Below are 20,364 nucleotides of genomic sequence, written 5' to 3' on the forward strand. Positions count from 1 at the left end.
TCATAATGACTGCCATTTTTAAACCGATCGTCGATCAATTTTATCAGAAAGATTAAGTAACCATTTTTTAAAAATATTTTATACCGAATAAAAGATAAAGTAATCAAGACTGCATTATTAAATGTTTAACGTTTATATAAAAACCAGGCCTGTCATTTATATTTCCTTCACGTAAAAAGATCGTCTCCGTCTCTGTTGAGATATTTATACTACATGTTTATAATAACCCATCGGGTCAAGTATTTGCGTAGAAAATTTTGGCCACACTCAAAATACAGTTGTATTAACAAAAACAAAAATTTATTTACCATATGAATTTTAACAAATCCAGCAAAATCTCTTACAATTTCTTTTTCTTGCAATGTATAAACCTGGCATGGTTGTGTCATGCCACAACTGACAAATATTTATAACCGCCACTAAACTTTTGATGATTCTTGTATAAACTTTTAATTCTCGATGACATAATTCATTACGTAACCAAAATAACTTATTTTCTCTAATATTAAATAATAATATTATTTAAAATTACCTTAATTCGTTTTAATATCCAGTGATCTAATTTCTAGTATCGTAGTGAAGTAGATAAAATATATCAGTCTTTAATATCTCGGAACAAAATCAAACATTCAGAGTGATGGAGTTTTGTTTAGTGTTAGTATTTAGTATTTTTAAGGGGTGATTCCAAAACCATTAAATATGAAGAGTAAGGACGACACTTGGCTCGCCATTTTCAAATCAAGAAGAAAATGCTTCAATTGCTGCAATGTAACGTAGCCACCGGTGAAGCATGGAGTAAGAGTGGCTTCCATCCTTCCAAACCGTGACAATGTAAATGTCAATTCAACACGCGTAAAAATGTAAAAAATATTGTCGAATCTGCAGACGACATGACAGTGAATATAAATTTTCAAGAGTTGCTTCCAAAAAATGTGATTTTCCCCGTAAGCTAGAAAAATGAATGTGCATAATTTAATATTATAACGTAGTGTTTTCCTTTAAAATGGGTACTATGTTTCGGTGGAGCTGTCGGCTCGAGTGTGTGGCGCGGATTTTCCATGCAAAAGTTTTACCGTTGGCTCCAAAATAGTGCCAGCCATCTTGTTTTGTGACGTCACATGACAGCTGCTCTATCGGCCAGTATGCAGGCGGCTTTGATGATTAGGTCGAAACAGCGCTCGCGCAGGAAGGACAAGATTAGAAGAGGAATAAAGAACGAGCTGCCGAGCAATGTTGCCACAAAGGATATTGCTCCGTTCCCCAGATATCCACCTCCTTCATGGGTATGTTTTTTCATCATTAAAGAAAACTTTTTATGCACCACGTAAAAAACAACGCACAACCATTATTCACCTCTTTAAACTTAATAGCGTCAGCATATAACGCTTCAGTCGAAATTTCATATTAGTTTTTTGACCATTGTCAAGATTTCCTTGTTATCAATACTGTCCGATTTACTTTGACAGTTTCACAGAATCTGATTGTTTAACTATTTGAAGAAGCCATTGTTTTTTGCAACTTATTTTTTTTTAATGGAAGTTTTTTCTCGTTAAATTGCTTACAAAAGAATGCATCAGAATACATAATCCATTTTTTAGATTAAATGATATCTGTATAATGTGATTGACAAGAAAATCAAACACAATTAACGCATTTCCTTTTTTCAGTTTGTGGAAACAATTCCGAATATTTCTGAAATACTATTGAATTTTATGTTGTGCTTGTTACCACAATTGTAAAGGTCCGTTAAGTTTATGTGTTTTATGTATTAACTAGATATTCTAGGAGGTAATGGTTTTATTATGCGTCCATATATTGTCCAACAATTGTAATTAATTTATTATGTATTGCATATATCTGAAGGATTGTTCGCCTCACATCGCATGAAAAATTTAAACATGTATTAATTACTTCATTTGACGCAATACAACAGTATTGTACTGTCACATACAGTGAAATAAAGGAGCATAAAAGTAATAATAAAAAGTTTTTTTTTATTTACACAAATGTGTAAAAGGTTTTTTTATTGCTATTCATAAACACAATGTCGCACAAGGTTTTGCAATTAAAGCTAATTAAGGTTTTAAAACGTACGCTAAAGGTAATGCTTCAGCGATAGCTTTCGCGGAGATCTTCGGGGTAGTCAGATGCCTCGGTAACTAGATTACCATTGTTGTCTGTTGTAAGAATCCGTGTTCTCTGTGCTATCGAAGTCTCTGTAGCCTGTGCCCGTTGTGCGAGTTGTGTCCACGTACTTGCTGTCGGTCTCGTCCTTGGTATACACGTTTACGCTGTCGGCGGTTTCTGTGCTGAAGGTGTTGGTGGTTTCCTTGTCGGTATCCCTGGTCGTCAGACCGGGCTTGTGGAAGATGATCACCTCCTTCACAATCATGTTGGGATTCCAGAAGGTCGTGTGATCGATTTCACGGTCAAGAGGATAACCGAAGGCATTATCATCGAGATTGCGCCTGTTGTCGGTGGAAATCGGAGTGCTCGTTTGGACGGTAGATAATTTGCCACTTGCGCTTTCTTCTGGCAAACCATAGGTCTTGGTTTGGCGGAGAGGAGTAATGACAACGTAAAGCAAGAATGGCATGCCTCCAGTTTTACCTTTAGGCAACACAAGCCTGTCTGGGAAGCCATTGTTGGTTCTGCCGGTATCGACGAGGCACTGCTCGTTTCCATTGATGCAGGTGGTGATTTTCTTCAGGAGTTCACGGGCTGGAGTGCGGTCACCAACAGTGGTCCAGAATTCGCGAGAATTACGTCTGACGGTGTTTCTGCCAGTCTTGAGGTTGTACACAAATCTGTCCAATTCGAAGAAGTTAACTCTGTTATCGTCGAAATTAATCTTGCGGTGCATGCTGTCGTATTTAGGACCCAAGAATATTCTGATTACGGATTCGGTTGACTTGTCAGAGTTGATATCAATCTTCACGTTGAATTGAACGTGGTTAAGACGTGCCTGAACAGCCTTGAAGATATGCAGTTCTTGGTTCTTATCCATCTCTTCGGGTTTACGGTTCACAGCGTTGGTAATATCCACATCATGCAGATCGAAGAATGTAACAAGTTTGTCTGTCGTAACATCTTCTACCTTAACTCCGGGGAATGTGACTTCATCGCGGGTGTAAGGGTTGAGGGTTTCCTTGAATCTCAGAACGTTATGCATCAATCTCTGGGTGAGCTGATAGAACATGGGGTCACGGAGTGCGGTTTCAAACTGCTCCAGAACAGCTGGGTTGGTGTAGTAACTGAAAAAAGGTTTACAAAATAGGAAAATTAAAAATCTTCGTTTTAGACAATATATTTGACCAAATTCCGCATTATGAAGTTTGCATTCTTTTGTGAATTATTTATTACGACAAGAAATAAATACATTTATTGGAAACTACTTGTTGTTTATGCAACATTACGTAAATATATTGAAACATACGGTATTCCATTAATTACACTATATACTCATTTTGATCAAATATTATGTACAACGTAAATTGACTTACTCGTTGATAGTATCATCACCATTGCCTAATAGTTTCTTGGCAACCAATGTTCCAAGCAAGTAGTACCGGGTGTTTGGTGAATCCTTGTTGCACTGAATAATATTACCCAGCTTCTCAATATCTTCAGGTTTCCTTAGAGATAGAGTCCTTCCGTCCTCCTGAATGTAGAAAAGGAATTTTTTAAACATTAAGTTTAAAAAATACAAGTATATTGAGTGAAAGAAACGTTTCAAATACTTACAGTAATCACATATCCTTTGTCGACGGCCTTGCGGATACGCCTCTCATAATCCTTAACAGTTGTAAGATCCCACAAATTGTCTTCAGTGTTAACCAAGAAGTCATTTGGCCTTGAAGGGAATACCATGCCATTGAAGTGTCTAAGAGATGACTTGAATCCGGTCTCAATTGGCTTATTCCACATGAATTGAGGAATTTCACCCAAGCCGTTGGAAAGTCTTTCCATGTAATAACGAGCCAAGAGCTGCTGGTGAGTGTAAAGGAAGTGTTCTCCTCTGCGGCTCTTGGAGAAACCAAGCTCATCACCCTGCATCCAGAATGGATAACTGCAGTGGAAATAGTAGTAATAGGTGTTCAGGCCGATATCCTCGGTGAAGTAAGTCATGGTGTTTTCTTCGTTTGTCTGGGTGTACCAACCGGAGTAGTTGCTCTTGATGTAGAAGGTGTTATCAACCTGACGGACTCCTCTGGAGTCTGCGAGCTTAGTATCATAGACACGCTCCTGCATCTTCAATCGTTGGGCTTTAGTGATCACTTCGGTGTTAAGGAAGAAGAATGGATAGACTTCGCTTGGGGGAGGAAGAGTTATTCCCTTGCAATCGTGGCGGTGGATGACGGCAACGGTCAACGCATAGACAAACATACCCTCGTTCATGCTGTCGCGAGCCCAACAAGCGGTCCTGTAGAAAGTATCGAAATCTCTGGCGTAGTAGAATACGTGGAATAGACTGATAGCTTCCTCCCTGTGCTTGTCGTTGGAGATGGTGAAGATCTTGTTTCTGGGTAGCATGCCATACTTGTAGTTCTTGATGAACTCTGTGATAGCCTCGGTGTTCTGTTCACAGAAAGTAGAAAAAAATACAATTACTTTCTCTTGAAACTTACAATTTTTCTAGTTTCATCATATAATATACTTACAGTATATCTGCCTTTGTAGGCTTCAATATGGAACTCCTTGGCGATGGCCCTCTGGTCTTCATTGGTATTGACGGTGGTTACATGGTTCAAGAGACGAAGGATGTTCTTGTTGCGGACAAGGAATTCCTTATCAGCTAAAAATAAAATACCCATTAACGTTAAGAATTTTAAAATCGGAAATAATTTATGTATTCGATTTAAGTTTTGTAGTGACATTTTAAGTGGAACTGCATTTTATAAAATAAAATATCAACTACGCATATATAGTTTTTTCCATATAAATTTTATTTTTCCAGTGACCGGGTTTCGTCGGTGTCGGTTAAGACGAAACCCTCTGGGTCACTGGTCAAATCAAATTTATGCGGAAAAAACTATATATTTTGTATTTTGTAGTGTTTAATTAGAAATATTGAAGAAATAAATGGTACTTATTTTCAAACATGGTTGATAAATGATCATGCCAGAAAAGGAAGAGCAAAATTATAGTCTCAGAAGCTGTTAAATAACCCGGTTAATGGGTTATTCAATAATTTAAGTTAGTATAAAGTAAATTGGGCTTACCAATCTTCTCGTTCTTGGTACCATAGTGGCTTCCATAGGAGGTTCCTGATGCGGTGCCCGTGTTGGTGACGGTGCCACTCAGGAAGGTGGCCGAAGCCGCAACCAATAATCCCAGGAACAAGAAAGCAGTCTTCATGTTGACCGTTGTCTGTGACAATTGTGACTTCTGCATGTCCGGCGGATGCTTTTATACCTCCGGCTATCTTAGAATACTCGCCTATCTCCTTTAGTAACCATCCACGTAATCTGGACCGTTGGACGTTTAACCTGTACGCGATTGGATACAGTTTATCGAATTATTTTATTATTAGCGGTTATCACACTTCATAATGGGCGCATTGTTTTCGTAAACAACTGTATCCAATCGCGGCACCTGCGTTCAAAAAATGATTTTATGTTATTTTGTTACTATCAAATATGTGTTACTAAGTTAATTATAATAAAATATGCAACATTGTCGTTTATCTTTTTGTTATTAGACGCCAAAGCATTTTCGTCTGACTTGGGACTTCTTTAAAATATATAATGTTTGTATTGTAGTAGATAACCTGCTATTCACGAAGAACATTTTTTAAGTTTTGAATCACATTTTATTATTAAACTATAGTTAAACTTCCATCTATTTAACAAAGTTTTTTTCTGTTTTGAAAAGTTTTGTAAATAAATTATTTTTTATCGAACATAAACATTTCATCAGTAGGCGCCGTGGCGTAGTTGGGTAGACATTCGACTGCGAAACTGGCGTCGCGGGTTCGATTCCCGTCAAGTGCAAAATAAATTCAAGAAAGATTTATTTTCAATTGGTCTAGGTATTTGTGGTGAATTTTTCACATTAACCGTCTCTATCCTTACTATCCTACATGGAGACAAGCCTTTTAAAGTAGAGGCTTTGCGAGTTATTTTTTTGAAAAAAAACATAGAGACTTGAATTTTGACGAATATTAATATTTTACGATGTTTTTTCCTAAATTCCTTTCTCCTAATACCGTTTCAGTATCGTACCTAATAGCATGCAATAAAAATATTGCTCAATATCCCAGAATTATTCATTTATCACTTTGGAAGAGGTAGATGATTTCGTATATTTGGGAGGTATGTTTTCAAGGGATGAAAGGGCATTCAATTCTCTCTGTCTACCCCTGCGGGAAATCGGCGTGATGGTTAGTTAGTTAACTAGACAGTTTATTTGTGTATTGAACTTATTGTCTTGAAAACGACAAAAAAATTGACGTTTCGACCTTTTTTATTTAGTGACATTTACAGAAAAAGAAAAGCAGTACTAAGGCACAACATTATAACATAGGTGGACAATTTGCGATGTGAATGTCCGCTTCAATCCAATTTACTATTTTGCAGTTTATTAGATTTTTGGTAATTCGTGACCTAAAATCTAAATCGCTCACTCCTTTCAAGAACGTCATAAATAAAAAATTGTCATTTTTCAGTTAGGCATGTTTTCGGAATGCCCAGAAAATTTACTATATCCCAGCAAAAAAGGCATATTTTTAATTAAATATTTACCCGCTACAAGGCAGAAAATGTTGTTTTTTGCATTTTGAAGAAAAGGTATTCTTTAATTTTTTTTAACTTTAATTAATATTTTTCAAATTGAGAAAAAACCTTCAGGTTTTACCTAAAAAGATCTGTTGCACAGTAAAAAGTTCAATAAGTGGCTTGATATTTATTTTTAATACATAGTGTTATATTTTTTAACTTTAAAATCGTTCTCCTCAAAAATCTAGTTTTCTTCGTCCTTCGGAATGACGTAGATAATTTAGGTATTTTTCAATGAAAATTTCCTTAAATATGTTGAGAAAACAATCTGCATACGCATCGATCTTTATCAAATATTGTTTTTATAAGTATCTATGTATATTTTTTTTATCTAGTGTCAATTAAAGTGAATAAATAACACATTTTACACAAAGTGTCTTCTACTTCTAACCGTTGTCTGCACCCAATGATGCAAAGAGCACTGCATCGATTGATGCAGTGTTATCTTGATCGTTACTTACATGACGCTAAGGTGATCACTCCTGCATTTCAGAGACCAGTCATGAGTAATATTTAATCAATATTAGAGTGTAAAATTACCAAAGTTAATTTCATCCCCCCCTGGGAATCGAACCCGGGACCTCCAGCAAGGTAGCTAAACACGCAAACCGTTACACCACGGAGGCGCACATATGTAGATAACTTTAACTTCTTGACTTTTACTCCTAACGACTACACCCTTTTTAAACCGGTTGTCGATAAAGTTTTTCAAAACTTGAAAATTTATGAATTTTTATATTTCACCGAATAAGTTATGTAGTTAAAGCATTATCTTCCCTTTGGAATCGATGCCCTGAACTCCTCCGATTCTCGGTCATTTTTAAAATATGATGGCTGCATACTGTCAATAACACGTCTTCCTTCTATATTGGCCGTGAGAATCAGCTGAAATACTTTATGAAATCAGGTACGTAGCACGTCACCAAGATTTTCCACCTTTGGTCAATTCACTGTGATTAGTAATTCTCAACTGCAGTGAGCCCTTCGGAGAACTTAGGCATTGCCGTTCATATTGTTTTTCTTTTGGAATGCCTCTAGACGAATTTGTATGGAAATCCGTCAGTTTGCAAAAGTCACTACATCACTAACGGCCTTTTTCCACACAAAATTGTAACTTCTAAAAAATTGCCACCTGAGAATGAGATCGATGAAAAATCTGGACTTGTAAATGTTTGCTAGTCATACCTCATACTGCTTAATATTTGGTTTTATGCAAATAGGCACTTATCCACATTCAAGTCTGACTGGGATATGCCCGAATTCACAAAACCTGTTATAGTTTTAACTGTTTATCGAAAACTTAACATTAAAAACCATTTTATCTTGTAATTTTGCGTCACTTTGTCCCTTGTGTATGTAAAAATTGTAACCAACGTATTCAAGATAGTGGTTCATTAAATTAAACGAAATTTTCAAAAATTATTAATAAGTTTCAAACTATGAAAGATATTGTTATTTTCTAAACTCAATCGAGTATTATTGAAATACCAATAGGCAAATATTGAGATTTATCTGAAAACAAATGTAACTTTGTAGTAAATAATGATAAAAATTATTATTAATAAGCCTTGCTTCTCATACTCGGGATCGACTTTTTATTCCAATAACATCATATTGGTTTAAATAATAGTCATTCACCAGAGGGGTTAATTTGATAGACGAAAAAACGATGCAAAAAACATTACGCTAAAAACTTTTTTTTTTCTAAGGAAGGTTATTCATCGTTACATTAAGTTTTAAAATTCAGTTAGTTTAATTATTTAATGATTATAATTGTCTCATAATTTTCTATTAAAAATATTACATAATCCATAAATATTTTTTCTTGTAAATATTATTTTTATCGCTCGGTTATTTCTTATGAATTAATTTATCAGTGTTATGCATTGGAATAATATGAATTATCTTCATTTCTTCCATTAGTATGAAGCTCTCTCTAGGAGGTCATATTCTGCTTGTTCGTAATCACGCGGTGATACCTTCTGAACTTACCGCGTGATTACGCAAATCAGTATGAAAAATAAAATATTTAGAGATATCTTATGCAATTAAAAATAATATGCTATAATTTCTCGTAAAAAAACTTCATTTGGTACATCACTTTATTATATATTCTGTATTAATTACTTGAATCTTACCGCCTCAACAGCAAAGCGCCACCCTTGACCAAACGAAATTAGCAACCTTTTAAAATTATTTAGAATGAACTGTGTAGTTCTAATGAATGGTACGATAGTGTACATATATGATTTAAATACAATTTGGATATATTTTCTCACAAGGCGTTAAAAATCCATTATGAGCAAATTAAAGAGATTTCATTAGTTAATTAATATTCCCTCATGCTAAAATACATTAAAAAACGTTTAATGTGCTTGAGAGTTCTCTTATTTGCCAATACAAACATCAGTTGCTTTAGTCTACACCTAGTCTACTATGTATAATATGGACAACGCCCGCCAAGCTATTTTATCCGGCCCTCAATCATCTCACAAAGTATATAAGTACATACAAATATACAAATTTATACTTATTTACAAGATCATCTTTTTGGCAGCACATATACGTTTGATTTTTTTTGTTGAAAATGAAACATACAATAAACAATACCAACGCCAATATTGATAGTGTCTTATTTCAAGTACAAGACCAATCTTCACATTAAATTTTGTAATATTTTATTAATATTATGTCGTTCATTATTCATGTCGCTTTATTTCATTTCATTTATTTTACTTTATTATGTTTAACAATACGGTTGCCTACGCCTAGTTTAAAATAATGCATTATTTATACCAAACTATCTGAACCCGGCTATTTGTCTTTTGTTATTACTAGATTTGAGTAGGTACTTTGTACTGTACCATAATTTCTATTGTATTCAAACTTAAGTTTATAGCAATGCTCTTGGATATACAATGTTTATGGGGTTTCCGTATTCAAACTAACACATATCTTGGTTTTCCAACGTATGAGAAAAACATGCAATGTTTTTAACGACTTTGTTTTGAATATGTCGAATATACTATATCCCAGCAAAAGTTACATTTTTAACTTAATATTTACCCGCTACAGGGCAGAAAGTGTTGTTTTTGCATTTTTAAGAAAAGGTATTGTTCAACTTTTTTTTTAAATACAATAAATATTTTTCAAATGGAGAAAAAACCTTCAGGTTTTACCTAAAAAGATCTGTGCACAGTAAAAAGTTCAATAAGTGGCTTGATATGAAAGGTAAGCGATGTATGTATGTATATTCAAACAAATCCCTTGGTTTTCCTAATTACGTTAAAAATACGGATTCTCCAAATTCTAAAAAAAAATCCACACACGTACTTGCAATGATTGACCTTGTGATTTATTTATAGTTATTGCTAAAGCCAGTTTGCGATAATTTCAATTGAAATGGCCTTTTTGTTTGTATCATTGGTATACTTGGAATTAGCACATCCTCTCGTTTGGTTTTATCAATTAAAATTATTGCTTCGTTGACATTATTTATCAACGACGATATTGTGGATAACCATCATTTCCAATAAAATTTTCTCGGATAATGCTTTGCGTTTTTTCTACCGACAACATATGGTGGATTCATATTATGGACACCACATGAGCATTCAATAGTTCAGTCAGAAGTTTCTGCTAAAATCATGTTATCAGTCTGGTGTAATTTTACTTCTTCTTCAAACCCTTATCCGTACTCCAATGGTGCGTAGGGCACTGCATTATATAAACGTAGTGTTATTTTGATCGTTAACACGTGAAGGAAAGGTGATCAGCCCTCCGCTTCAGGTATCTGTCCAGGGTAATATTGAATACATATTATAGTGAAAAAAATCACTTTTGTATTTATTGGACCCCCCACTGGGAATCGAACCCGGAACCCCTAGAATGGTAGCCGAGTGTGCCGACACCAATATACTAAGGAGGCGGACAATTCTCTTTTCTTGAATTTTACTGATCAACCAAATTCTTTTTTTCATTCAACATTCCGGGCACATGTTTCTTCGAATACATGATGTTTAACAATGAATTTATTGAATGTTTTTCGCAGATACTTTGTGGCACATTTTATAAACTTTATAAAATTAAACAACTTTGTTTTAACCACTTTTTTATTATTAGTACACTTTAACCTACCGGTTTCGACAAGAACCTTATCATCATCAAGGTTTATCAAATTATTAAACATTAAAATACTCATAATTAATTACATTCCCCTACCAAAAACTCCGTAAAAAATCCTAAATGCTATTTTATGATGTATTGCGTAGCAACCCCATTAGGTTAATAATAAAAAGTGGTTAAAACAAAGTTGTTTAATTTTATAAAATTTAACAATAAAGTTTATTAATGGTTTCAGTTCTGCTTAGAATGCCCGGGCATTTATGTCATGACGATAAACGGGTTTAATAATTAGACTCTATTTTTATTTTATTTTTATCTCATCCAATATACTCGTAGACGCATATTGAGATGGGAATATGGAAGTCTGGGTATTTCCAGGACTTACTATGCTCTTAGGACCTGAAGTTTACATAAAAAATGTTAAGTATTTTTTGTAACACACAATGCATATACAAGTCTTCAAAATATTTTTTTTTCAATTCTACAGAATATTTACAAAAAACAACAAATATAATAAAATAAAATAAAATTTAATTACAATTGCAGGTTTTCCCTTAAAAGTAATCTAAAAAATACTGTCATTCCATAAGTATAACTGTATAATTTTATATATAACCTACATTTCTTAATCCAATAATCAGACAGTCAAATAGACATCAATAATATTTCATTTAAACGTAATTTAAGTAATATGGTTTATCATTTATGAGGAGAATATTCAATGTTACACAATTCATAAATATAATTTAAAGCACCCAATGCCAATGATAAAAACCCAAACACCCATAATCTCATCTCTATAAACTTCTTTGTCTATGTTGATGTAGCAATGAAACAAAATCTTGTTATGGGTACCTCCTAAGTGGGGTGAAACTAAAATTTGTGAACATTTTTCTTAACAGACAAATATTTGTGTTTTTATTATCTACGCAAATATTTGAATTTCTTCAAGTTATTAAAAATCTTCTACTTCTAACACACCCAGTGGTGCATAGGGCTCTGCATCGTATTGAAGCAGTGTTATCTTGATCGTTACTTACATGAAGGCAAGGTGATCACTCCTGCGCTTCAGGGACCAGTCCGGAATTGAATTTAATTTAATTGAATTGAAGGTAATATCAAATAAATATTAGAGTGTAAAATCGGTATTATTTATTTTCACCCCTAATGGGAATCGAACCCGGGACTTCCAGCACGGTGGCTAAACACGCTAACATCACGGAGGCGGACCAAAAAAAAAGGAATCAATTAGTGGCAGTATGGTCTCGAATTTAGAAAACTTGTCGCTGCGCTGCTGACTCAGAGTCTTCGACATTGACCACAGTATCACAACAACAATGAATTGGGCACGCTCAAAATATTGTATTTTTTAACCCATCAGTTTTTTCTAGTCAACCCAGTGTTTTAAAAAACCTTTTTATTCACATAAATAGTACAAGTAGGAGGAAAAAATAAAAGTTTTTTTTTAATTATTCATTCTCGTGTTTATTGAGAAAAACAGCTTTTGAAGACATGTGTGCAGATGGAATAACATGAGATCAGACGTAAGTGAAAAATTGATAAATTAATACATGCGATCGGACTTGCTGTACATGACATTGTCTGTATTGTGCATCCTCATGCCTGTTGTATCTCTATCCGTGTTGTATGTGTCTTTATAGTAAGTCTTATCGGTTTCTGTGTCGTAGGTGGTGTCCACATCCATATCCTTTGTGTAGGCGTTGGTATTCATTCCAGCTTTGTGGGTGATGGTCACTTCCTTCATGATCATGTTGGTATTCCAGAAAGTGGTATAGTCAATCTTGCGATCCAGTGGGAATCCGAAAGCGTTGTCATCAATGGTGCGCTTGTTGACAAACATATCCATGAAGCTGGTCTTGGTATTCAAATCGGTGGTCTTGCTGGTCTTCTCGAAGTTGGTGCTTCCGTAAGTCTTGGTCTTATGGAGAGGAGTGATTACAACGTAAATCATGAATGGCATACCAACCCTCTTGCCCTTGGGAAGAAGAAGCCTATCTGGGAAGCCCGTCTGGGTTTCGGCAATATCGACGATGCATTCTTCATTTCCGTTGACGCAAGTTGTGATCTTCTTCAACAGATCTCGTGTGGGTGTGCGGTCTTCCCGAGTAACGGTGAATTCGCGCGAGTTGCGGTTGATGGTGTTTCTGCCGGTCTTCAAGTTAAGCAAGAACATGTCCATTTCGAAGAAATTAACTCTGTTGTCGTCGAACTTGATCCTGCGATGCATGCTATCGTACTTGGGACCCAAGAACATCCTAACTACGGCTTCGGTTGACTTGTCGGAGTTGATTTCTAATTTTACATTGAATGGAAGATGGTTAAGACGCTTGTGAATGGCTTTAATAGTGAATTGGTCGCGGTTTTGCTCAACTTCTTCTCCTTTGCGGGTAACGGCGTTGGTGATATCCACATCAACGTTATCGAAGAATGTTACTAGCTTGTCAACATGGATGTCCTCGAGTTTTACTCCATCGAAAGAAACTTCCTCGCGGGTGTATGGGCGGAGAGTGTCCTTGAACTTCACGACGTTCATCAATATTCTCTGAGCCAACTGGTAGAAAATGGGGTCGCGAAGTGCTGTCTCAAATTGTTCCATAACGGTGGGATTAGTCATGTAGCTGAAAACAAAAGAGGTTGTTTTTATTTTTCTGAAGCATCACCAATACCTTTAAATGTTTCACAATTTTTAAAATTATATTTTATAACACACGGAATTGTTTTTAAATTGTATTAGATTTGACAATACTATATTATTTTTACTTACTCATCGATGTTATCATCTCCATTGCCCAAAAGTTTCTTAGCAGCTAAAATTCCGTTTAAGTAATATCGGGTGTTGGGTGAATCCTTATTGAACTGCATAATGTTACCCAGTGTTTCAATATCTTCGGGCTTCCTAAGAGATAGTTTTCTTCCATCTTCCTGTATAGTTAAAAATGCATTAGATTTTTTTAGATTCGAACAATGGAATTGAAGAAGTCAAATTAAATTACGGGAAAAAAAATACTTACAGTAATAATAAATCCTGAGTCGATAGCGTCACGAATACGCCTTTCGTAATCTTTAACTGTTTGAAGATCCCACAGATTATCTTCGGTATTAATTAGGAAGTCATTGGGTCTCGATGGCATTTCCAATCCATTGTGATGCTTCAGAGAAGATTTGAATCCAGTCTCAATTGGCTTAGTTAACATGAATCTTGGGATTTCTCCCAAGTTGCAAGAAAGTCTTTCCATGTAATAACGGGCCAAGATCTGTTGGTGAGTGTACACTACCATTTCTCCTCTGCGATCTTTGGTCAAACCAAACTCTTCACCGTCCATCCAGAAGGGGTATGCGGTGTGGAAGTAGTAGTAATAGGTGTTGAGACCGATATCTTCGGTGAAGTAAGTCAATGTCGTCTCTTCGTTGGTATCAGTATACCAGCCGGAGTGGTTGCTCTTGATATAGAAGGTATTATCGACTTGGCGAACTCCGTTGAATTCGGCGAGCTTGATGTCGTACACGCGTTCCTGCATCTTCATACGTTGAGCCTTCTGGATGGTTTCAGAGTTAACGAAGAAGAATGGGTAGACTTCGGACGGAGGTGGAAGGGTCATACCTCGAGTATCGTGTCGGTGGATTACAGCAACCGTCAGGGCGTAGACAAACATACCCTCATTGACATTATCGCGAGCCCAACAAGCGGTTTTGTAGAAGGTTTCAAAGTCCTTAGCATAGTACATGACGTGGAATAGGCTTACGACTTCTTCTCTTTGCTTCTCGTTGGCAATGGTGAAAATCTTATTCCTTGGCAACATCTTGTGCCTGTACATTGTGATGAATTCCTTGATAGCGGGGGTATTCTGGAAGCAATCATAAGTTATGTTATTATTGAGTTATTATTACAAAATAAAATTACTTTTTGAATGCGACCAAGAGCGTTAACACATAGAATATATAATAAATTAACTTACTACGTATTTATCCATATTGGTTTCAATACGATACTCCTTGGCAATGGCAGACTGGTCGGGGTTGGTGTTGTGAGTATGGACATGGTTCAGGAGACGGACGAGATTCTTATTACGGACTAGGAATTCCTTGTCAGCTGTTCAACAAAACATAAATTAATCGATATTAACATACTCGTATTAATGAAACCAAAAAAACGCTCATTCTCTATCAAACATTTGGCAATTAAATATTTCAATAAGCTCCCTAAAGAATTAAAAAAATAGATGGTATAAAAATTCTTACGAAAAAAATTAAAGCCCATTATAATAAACCATGAAAAAATATACAAAAAAAAATATTATACCATTTATTATATTACATTTAACCGCGAGTCTAAGTCCCCCCCCCCCCTCCAAGCACAGGAGCTCAATCTCTGTTTTGGAGAGGCACAGCGAATCGAAATATAAAAGTTTTCCATATGTATAAATGTTTCAAGTGTATTATGTTATACTTAAAAATGTAAATATATTAAATGAATAAAATAAAAATAAAACATTTTTCAAAGAGAATCCAAAATACTGAAAACTGAGAGTTTAAAAAAAATTATATACTTATTGAAAACAAACAACAATATCTAATTTTTTAAATCAATATACTTAAAAATTAAATAAAAAAATCAACAAAGAAGAGAATTTCTTATGCTAGACTAGTTTTTGTAACGTGAAGTCAATGGTTAAACGAATTATTTGAATGATGTTTACCAATTTTCTCCGTCTTGGTGGTCCCAAAGTTGTTGGTTCCGGCGGTGGTGATCCTCCTCGTGCTGTCCGTCCCCGTGAGGTAGGTGGCCGAAGCCGCTACCAAGAATGCCAGGAATAAGAATGCTGTCTTCATGTTGACCCTTGCTGTTGACAAATGTGACTTGCTCAGAGGCTGCGCCCCCTTTTATACCCGCCGACTATCTCCGCTCTGGTATCGGTGCGGCGGGATGCTCGTTTAACCTGTGCACGCTGATTGCATGGATATCAACACTTTGGGTAAAACGTTAATTATAAACAAGACTTTACAGATATTCCGTCTTATTATTCTAACTAACTAACTAACTAACCAAATACAACATTTTGAGTGTGTCCAAATACTTGTTCACGAAATCTGGATTATCTCCAATTACAGGAGTTATTTTCATATTATTTTTTGACATCTCATCAAAGATGAAGAAAAATATGGAAGTCTGGGCATTTACGGGGCTGACGACCGTCATTCACCGACCGACCGACTCAAATTCTAGTATTTGAATAGTGTGGTTGTCAATAATGGGTAGAATTGGAGAATGTTACACGTATGTAAAGTGATCATTTAAACCAGCCTATGACGGTCGTCAGCCCCGTAAATGCCCAGACTTCCATATTTTTCTTTATCTTTGATGAGATGTCAAAAAATAACTAACCAACTAACTAACTAACATAGCTACCGCTATGTTGAACAATATCTCATTGGATATTGATCTGTTCCATGTGTCTGATGGAGTTTTCCGAAGTTGGATTCTTCTACACCTTTAGCAATAGTACTCTTGCTTATTTTCTATTTTTGTTAATGTATACGATTTAATTTAAGTTTGTAATGTGTATATTATCTATAAATAAATGAATTGAAATAAATAAATAACCAACCATCGCGCCGTTTCCCCGCAGGGGTAGGCAGAGAGAATAGAACGCCACACTACTCTGTTTTGCAACCATTTTTAGCCTCTTCCACATTCATGCATCTCTTCATACATTCCCGACGATTATTTCGACTCCCGACCCGGCCGCTTTCACGTATTTGACATAGCTGATTGTGCCAAGTTTTACTCAGTCTTCCTCTGCTTCTTTTTCGAACTAAATTTGCCTCAAAAATTGGTTTAACCGTTCTTTCCTCACTCATACGTTCCACGTGTCCAAACTATCTCAACAAGTATATTAATACTTTATCCATCTCCGTGGTTAAGTGGTTGGCATAATTAGCTACCGTGGATGAGGTCCCGGGTTTTATTCCGAGAAGGGGATAAAATAAATATAAAAGCTTTTTGTCCATGTATTTTTTTTAATCATATATTACCTCGGTCTTAGATCACAGTCAAAATCAATTCCATTTCGTTTGCAGTGGGAGATTTTCTAGGTTTCATTATCCGTGCCTAAAAGTGCACAAGGCACCGCATCGACGCAGTGCTATCTTGATTGCTAATTCCATAAAAGCAAGGTGATCAGTTTTGCGCTTGTTGTACCAATCCAGAGAGTTGAGAGTATAATCACTTATTTATTATGACTACCCTGGTTATCGAACCCGGGACCTCCAGCACAGCAGCCGAACGCTCTTACCAGTAAACTATGGTGTCGAATGAATGGTCCTTACCGCATAACAAATTTTATTTATAATTGTAACTTAAGCACTTATGATAATTGAAGTTGATTTGAAAAAAAAAACAAAATCTACAAAGAAAATATAGAGTTTACTTAATAATATTATTTTAATTAATGTTTTACTTAGTAAATACCACTATTTCTTAAAATCTACTTTTACACGTGTTTCGATGCATTCCGCATCATTTTCAAACACCGTATGCGGAATGCATCGAAACACGTGTCATGGTAGATTTTAAGAAATAGTAGTATTTACTAAGTAAATCATTTATTCAAAATGAATGGATTTTACCACAGAGTGACTGTCGAATCAATTAATGAAATTAATAATATTACCCTGGACTGGTACCTGAAGCGGAGATAGAAAATAATTAACATGTATTTTTAAGTCCGCCTCTGTAATGTGATGGTCAGCACGCTCGGCTACCGTTCTGGAGGTCCCGGGTTTGATTCCGGGGGGGGGTCAAATAAATATAAGTGATTTTTTTCACTATAATATTTATTCAGACTGGTACCTGAAGCGGAGAGCTGATCACCTTTCATTCATGTGTTAACGATCAAGATAACACTGCGTTTATTTTATGCAGTGCCCTATGGACCATTGGGGTGCGGATAAGAGTTTGAAGAAGAAGAATACTTTAGAATATTATACATATAAATGCTTAAAGCTGAACAAGTAAAAAAAAACTAGAGGGCTGAAGGACTTGCTTCAAAATTTTGAGACAACGTTGAATTCGAATACGCGCATTATATACATATTTTATATACATATTTGCGACATGCGACATTTGATGTGCGTAACAGCAACACACGCAATACTCGAAATTGCTCATACGGACAGCGTGTTTCTTGACAGCTGCTCAAATATTGTATACCTACCAGTATTGTGAAATTAAACATATTGAAAAGTGTCCTTTCTCTTTTCTTTCTTTTCCATTTAACCAGACTGACCCGCAGCAACGTGTAGCGTGATTATACATTTGGGAATAAATTTTAATTTTTGACTAATATTCGAATTAAAAAATATATTTTATTCCCTCAATACATCGAACATTGACTTCTATCCATATCTGACCCTTATTCGAGTAACATATAAAGCTTTTATTCTTAAACGATTCCTCTAATTATGTTGTTTTATGATTTTCATTTGAAGTAGCAACACAAGAAATTAATTTCACGTATTTTACGAGACAAACAGATAGTTGTTATCAGGTATTTTTTTAATAAATAATAATTATATTAAATTTAACCTTCATTAAATTTAATATTTTTATTTTAATGATAATCTTTACCCTGCGCTTGTTGCCAATAAAGTATTGCAGAAATATTATATAATAAAGTATTTTTCCAACCTGTATCCGCGTCGAATGTCATATAGGTCACCACACCGTATCGACGTGGTGTTGACTTGACCTTGTTCGTCAGTCCGAAATTTAGCTTCGAAACAAAATGAATTGGAAAAAAATAATCGCGACACTAAACTAAAAGTACAACATTTTGAGTGTGTCCTAATACTCGTTCACAAAGTATTTGGACACACTCAAAATGTTGTAAATAAATTAACTGGTCAAATTATAAGCTAAAATAATTCAAATGAAAATGATATTTTCCTGCGTTTCTTATGTATGTGATTATAATCCAGGATTCGGACCTCACATACTAATAAAAGAGTTTCTGCTCATTAAAAAAAAAGCTTCTTTTAATCTCACCAATAGATGTCTCTAGTAGAGTTCTAGTGATTCAAGAACAATGTTTCAAAATTGGTTCATATATATAGAATTTCCAAGAATTTGAGTAGTACGGTTGTCAATAATGAGTAGGATTGGTGAATGTTACACGTGTGTAAAGTGATCACTTAAATCACTTAAACCACCCTAGGTCGTCACCCCCGCAAATGCCCAGACTTCCATATTCTTCTTCATCATTGATGAGATGTCAAAAATAATATGAAATATCCTTATAGAAGTACATGTCGAGTCGTGAGTGTTCTCGCTCCTATCCGCACCCATGTGTAAGTGCACTTAATGGGCACTGCATATATTTGAAGCGGTTCTAATTCGATCATGATTATACGAAGGCAGGGTAAATAATAAAGAAAGAAGGGTTAGAATTGTAACAAATGGTGCTATTCTCCGCGGCATGATTCTGTAGGAAACCCGTGACCATTTGCGTGCCTTTATCGAGTTTTAAATCATTAAAATTTAAAAATCGCCAAATCAAAATGCGATATTTTTTAATTATACTCGTAAAATACACTTATCGTTTTTAGGTTTAAATGTGAGGTCAGTATTGCAGTAGATAGAAGTGTTTTTCATTGTTTCTTATCTTGACTCCAATGACATTGTAGAAATTATTTTTGTAATGTCAATTTTCGAATTAAAATAATCAAAAGTGTACCTACTCATTTTTTATTGCCTATAAAAAATAATCGTAACTTTTATACAATTTATTCGAATCCAAAACACTAGTACAGAGATAATTAAGTACTATGTATGTATTTAACGATGTATTTTGTTTATACATACAAAAATCAAATAGTAAAAGAAATATTGTTGGACCTTTTTTATACACCTTTTTTTCGAATATTAATTTAATAGTAATATAAAAGGCCATTCTGTTAGTGAGAAAGAAAAGAGGGTTCATGATCACTTAAAGCGACTCTAACTAGTTTTTGTTATATATACTTGTGTATATATGTATATATATATATATATATATATATATATATATATATATATATTTATGTATATATATATATATATATATATATATATATATATATATATATATATATATATATATATATATATATATATATATATATATATATATATATATATATCACGTATAATCAACGTTATAGCTGTATTTTACAAGAACGTTTGTATAATATTGAAGCTCTTCTGCAATACAATTAAAATATTTAGGATGGTTATAGTCAAAGAGGCTTACTATTATGCTACTAACGAGGGTTCTCATAATACGTTTAAATACACTGAGTAACCACAGCTTTAAGTGAATCTTGTTCACGAACCCTGGCCCGTATACTGAGCCGTTGATCTGATCAGATGAACGAATCCTTAGTTGATTCGGTTACTAGTCGTCGT

General features: G+C 34.8%; 3 protein-coding genes across 3 annotated transcripts in view; 1 reads left to right on the forward strand and 2 right to left on the reverse strand.

The window, feature by feature from the left end:
* LOC148301239 (uncharacterized) overlaps positions 1 to 20,364 on the forward strand; it is a 97,066-nt gene that overhangs the window by 57,052 nt on the left and 19,650 nt on the right. Inside the window, exon 1 of the mRNA XM_088273602.1 lies at positions 987 to 1,283. Within this exon, the coding sequence (XP_088129728.1) occupies positions 1,119 to 1,283 (165 nt within the window). The 5' untranslated portion in view covers positions 987 to 1,118. Of the gene's footprint in view, positions 1,284 to 20,364 lie in introns of the transcript that reaches the window.
* Positions 1,956 to 5,383, reverse strand: LOC148301240 (basic juvenile hormone-suppressible protein 2-like). The gene is made up of 5 exons (XM_088273597.1): positions 5,223 to 5,383; positions 4,662 to 4,795; positions 3,745 to 4,578; positions 3,504 to 3,661; positions 1,956 to 3,254 (listed from the first exon to the last, which is right to left on the reverse strand). The coding sequence occupies exons 1-5, from the start codon at positions 5,356 to 5,358 to the stop codon at positions 2,165 to 2,167; spliced, it is 2,352 nt and encodes a 783-aa protein (XP_088129723.1). The 5' UTR covers positions 5,359 to 5,383; the 3' UTR covers positions 1,956 to 2,164.
* Positions 12,360 to 15,777, reverse strand: LOC148301241 (basic juvenile hormone-suppressible protein 2-like). The gene is made up of 5 exons (XM_088273598.1): positions 15,620 to 15,777; positions 14,879 to 15,012; positions 13,934 to 14,767; positions 13,687 to 13,844; positions 12,360 to 13,540 (listed from the first exon to the last, which is right to left on the reverse strand). Exons 1-5 carry the CDS (start codon positions 15,750 to 15,752, stop codon positions 12,466 to 12,468), a joined length of 2,334 nt encoding a protein of 777 aa, XP_088129724.1. The 5' UTR covers positions 15,753 to 15,777; the 3' UTR covers positions 12,360 to 12,465.

Source organism: Brachycentrus maculatus, unplaced genomic scaffold, assembly GCF_059751285.1.
Source record: "Brachycentrus maculatus isolate JH-2025_06_01 unplaced genomic scaffold, ASM5975128v1 h1tg000589l, whole genome shotgun sequence".
Lineage (NCBI taxonomy): Eukaryota > Metazoa > Arthropoda > Insecta > Trichoptera > Brachycentridae > Brachycentrus > Brachycentrus maculatus.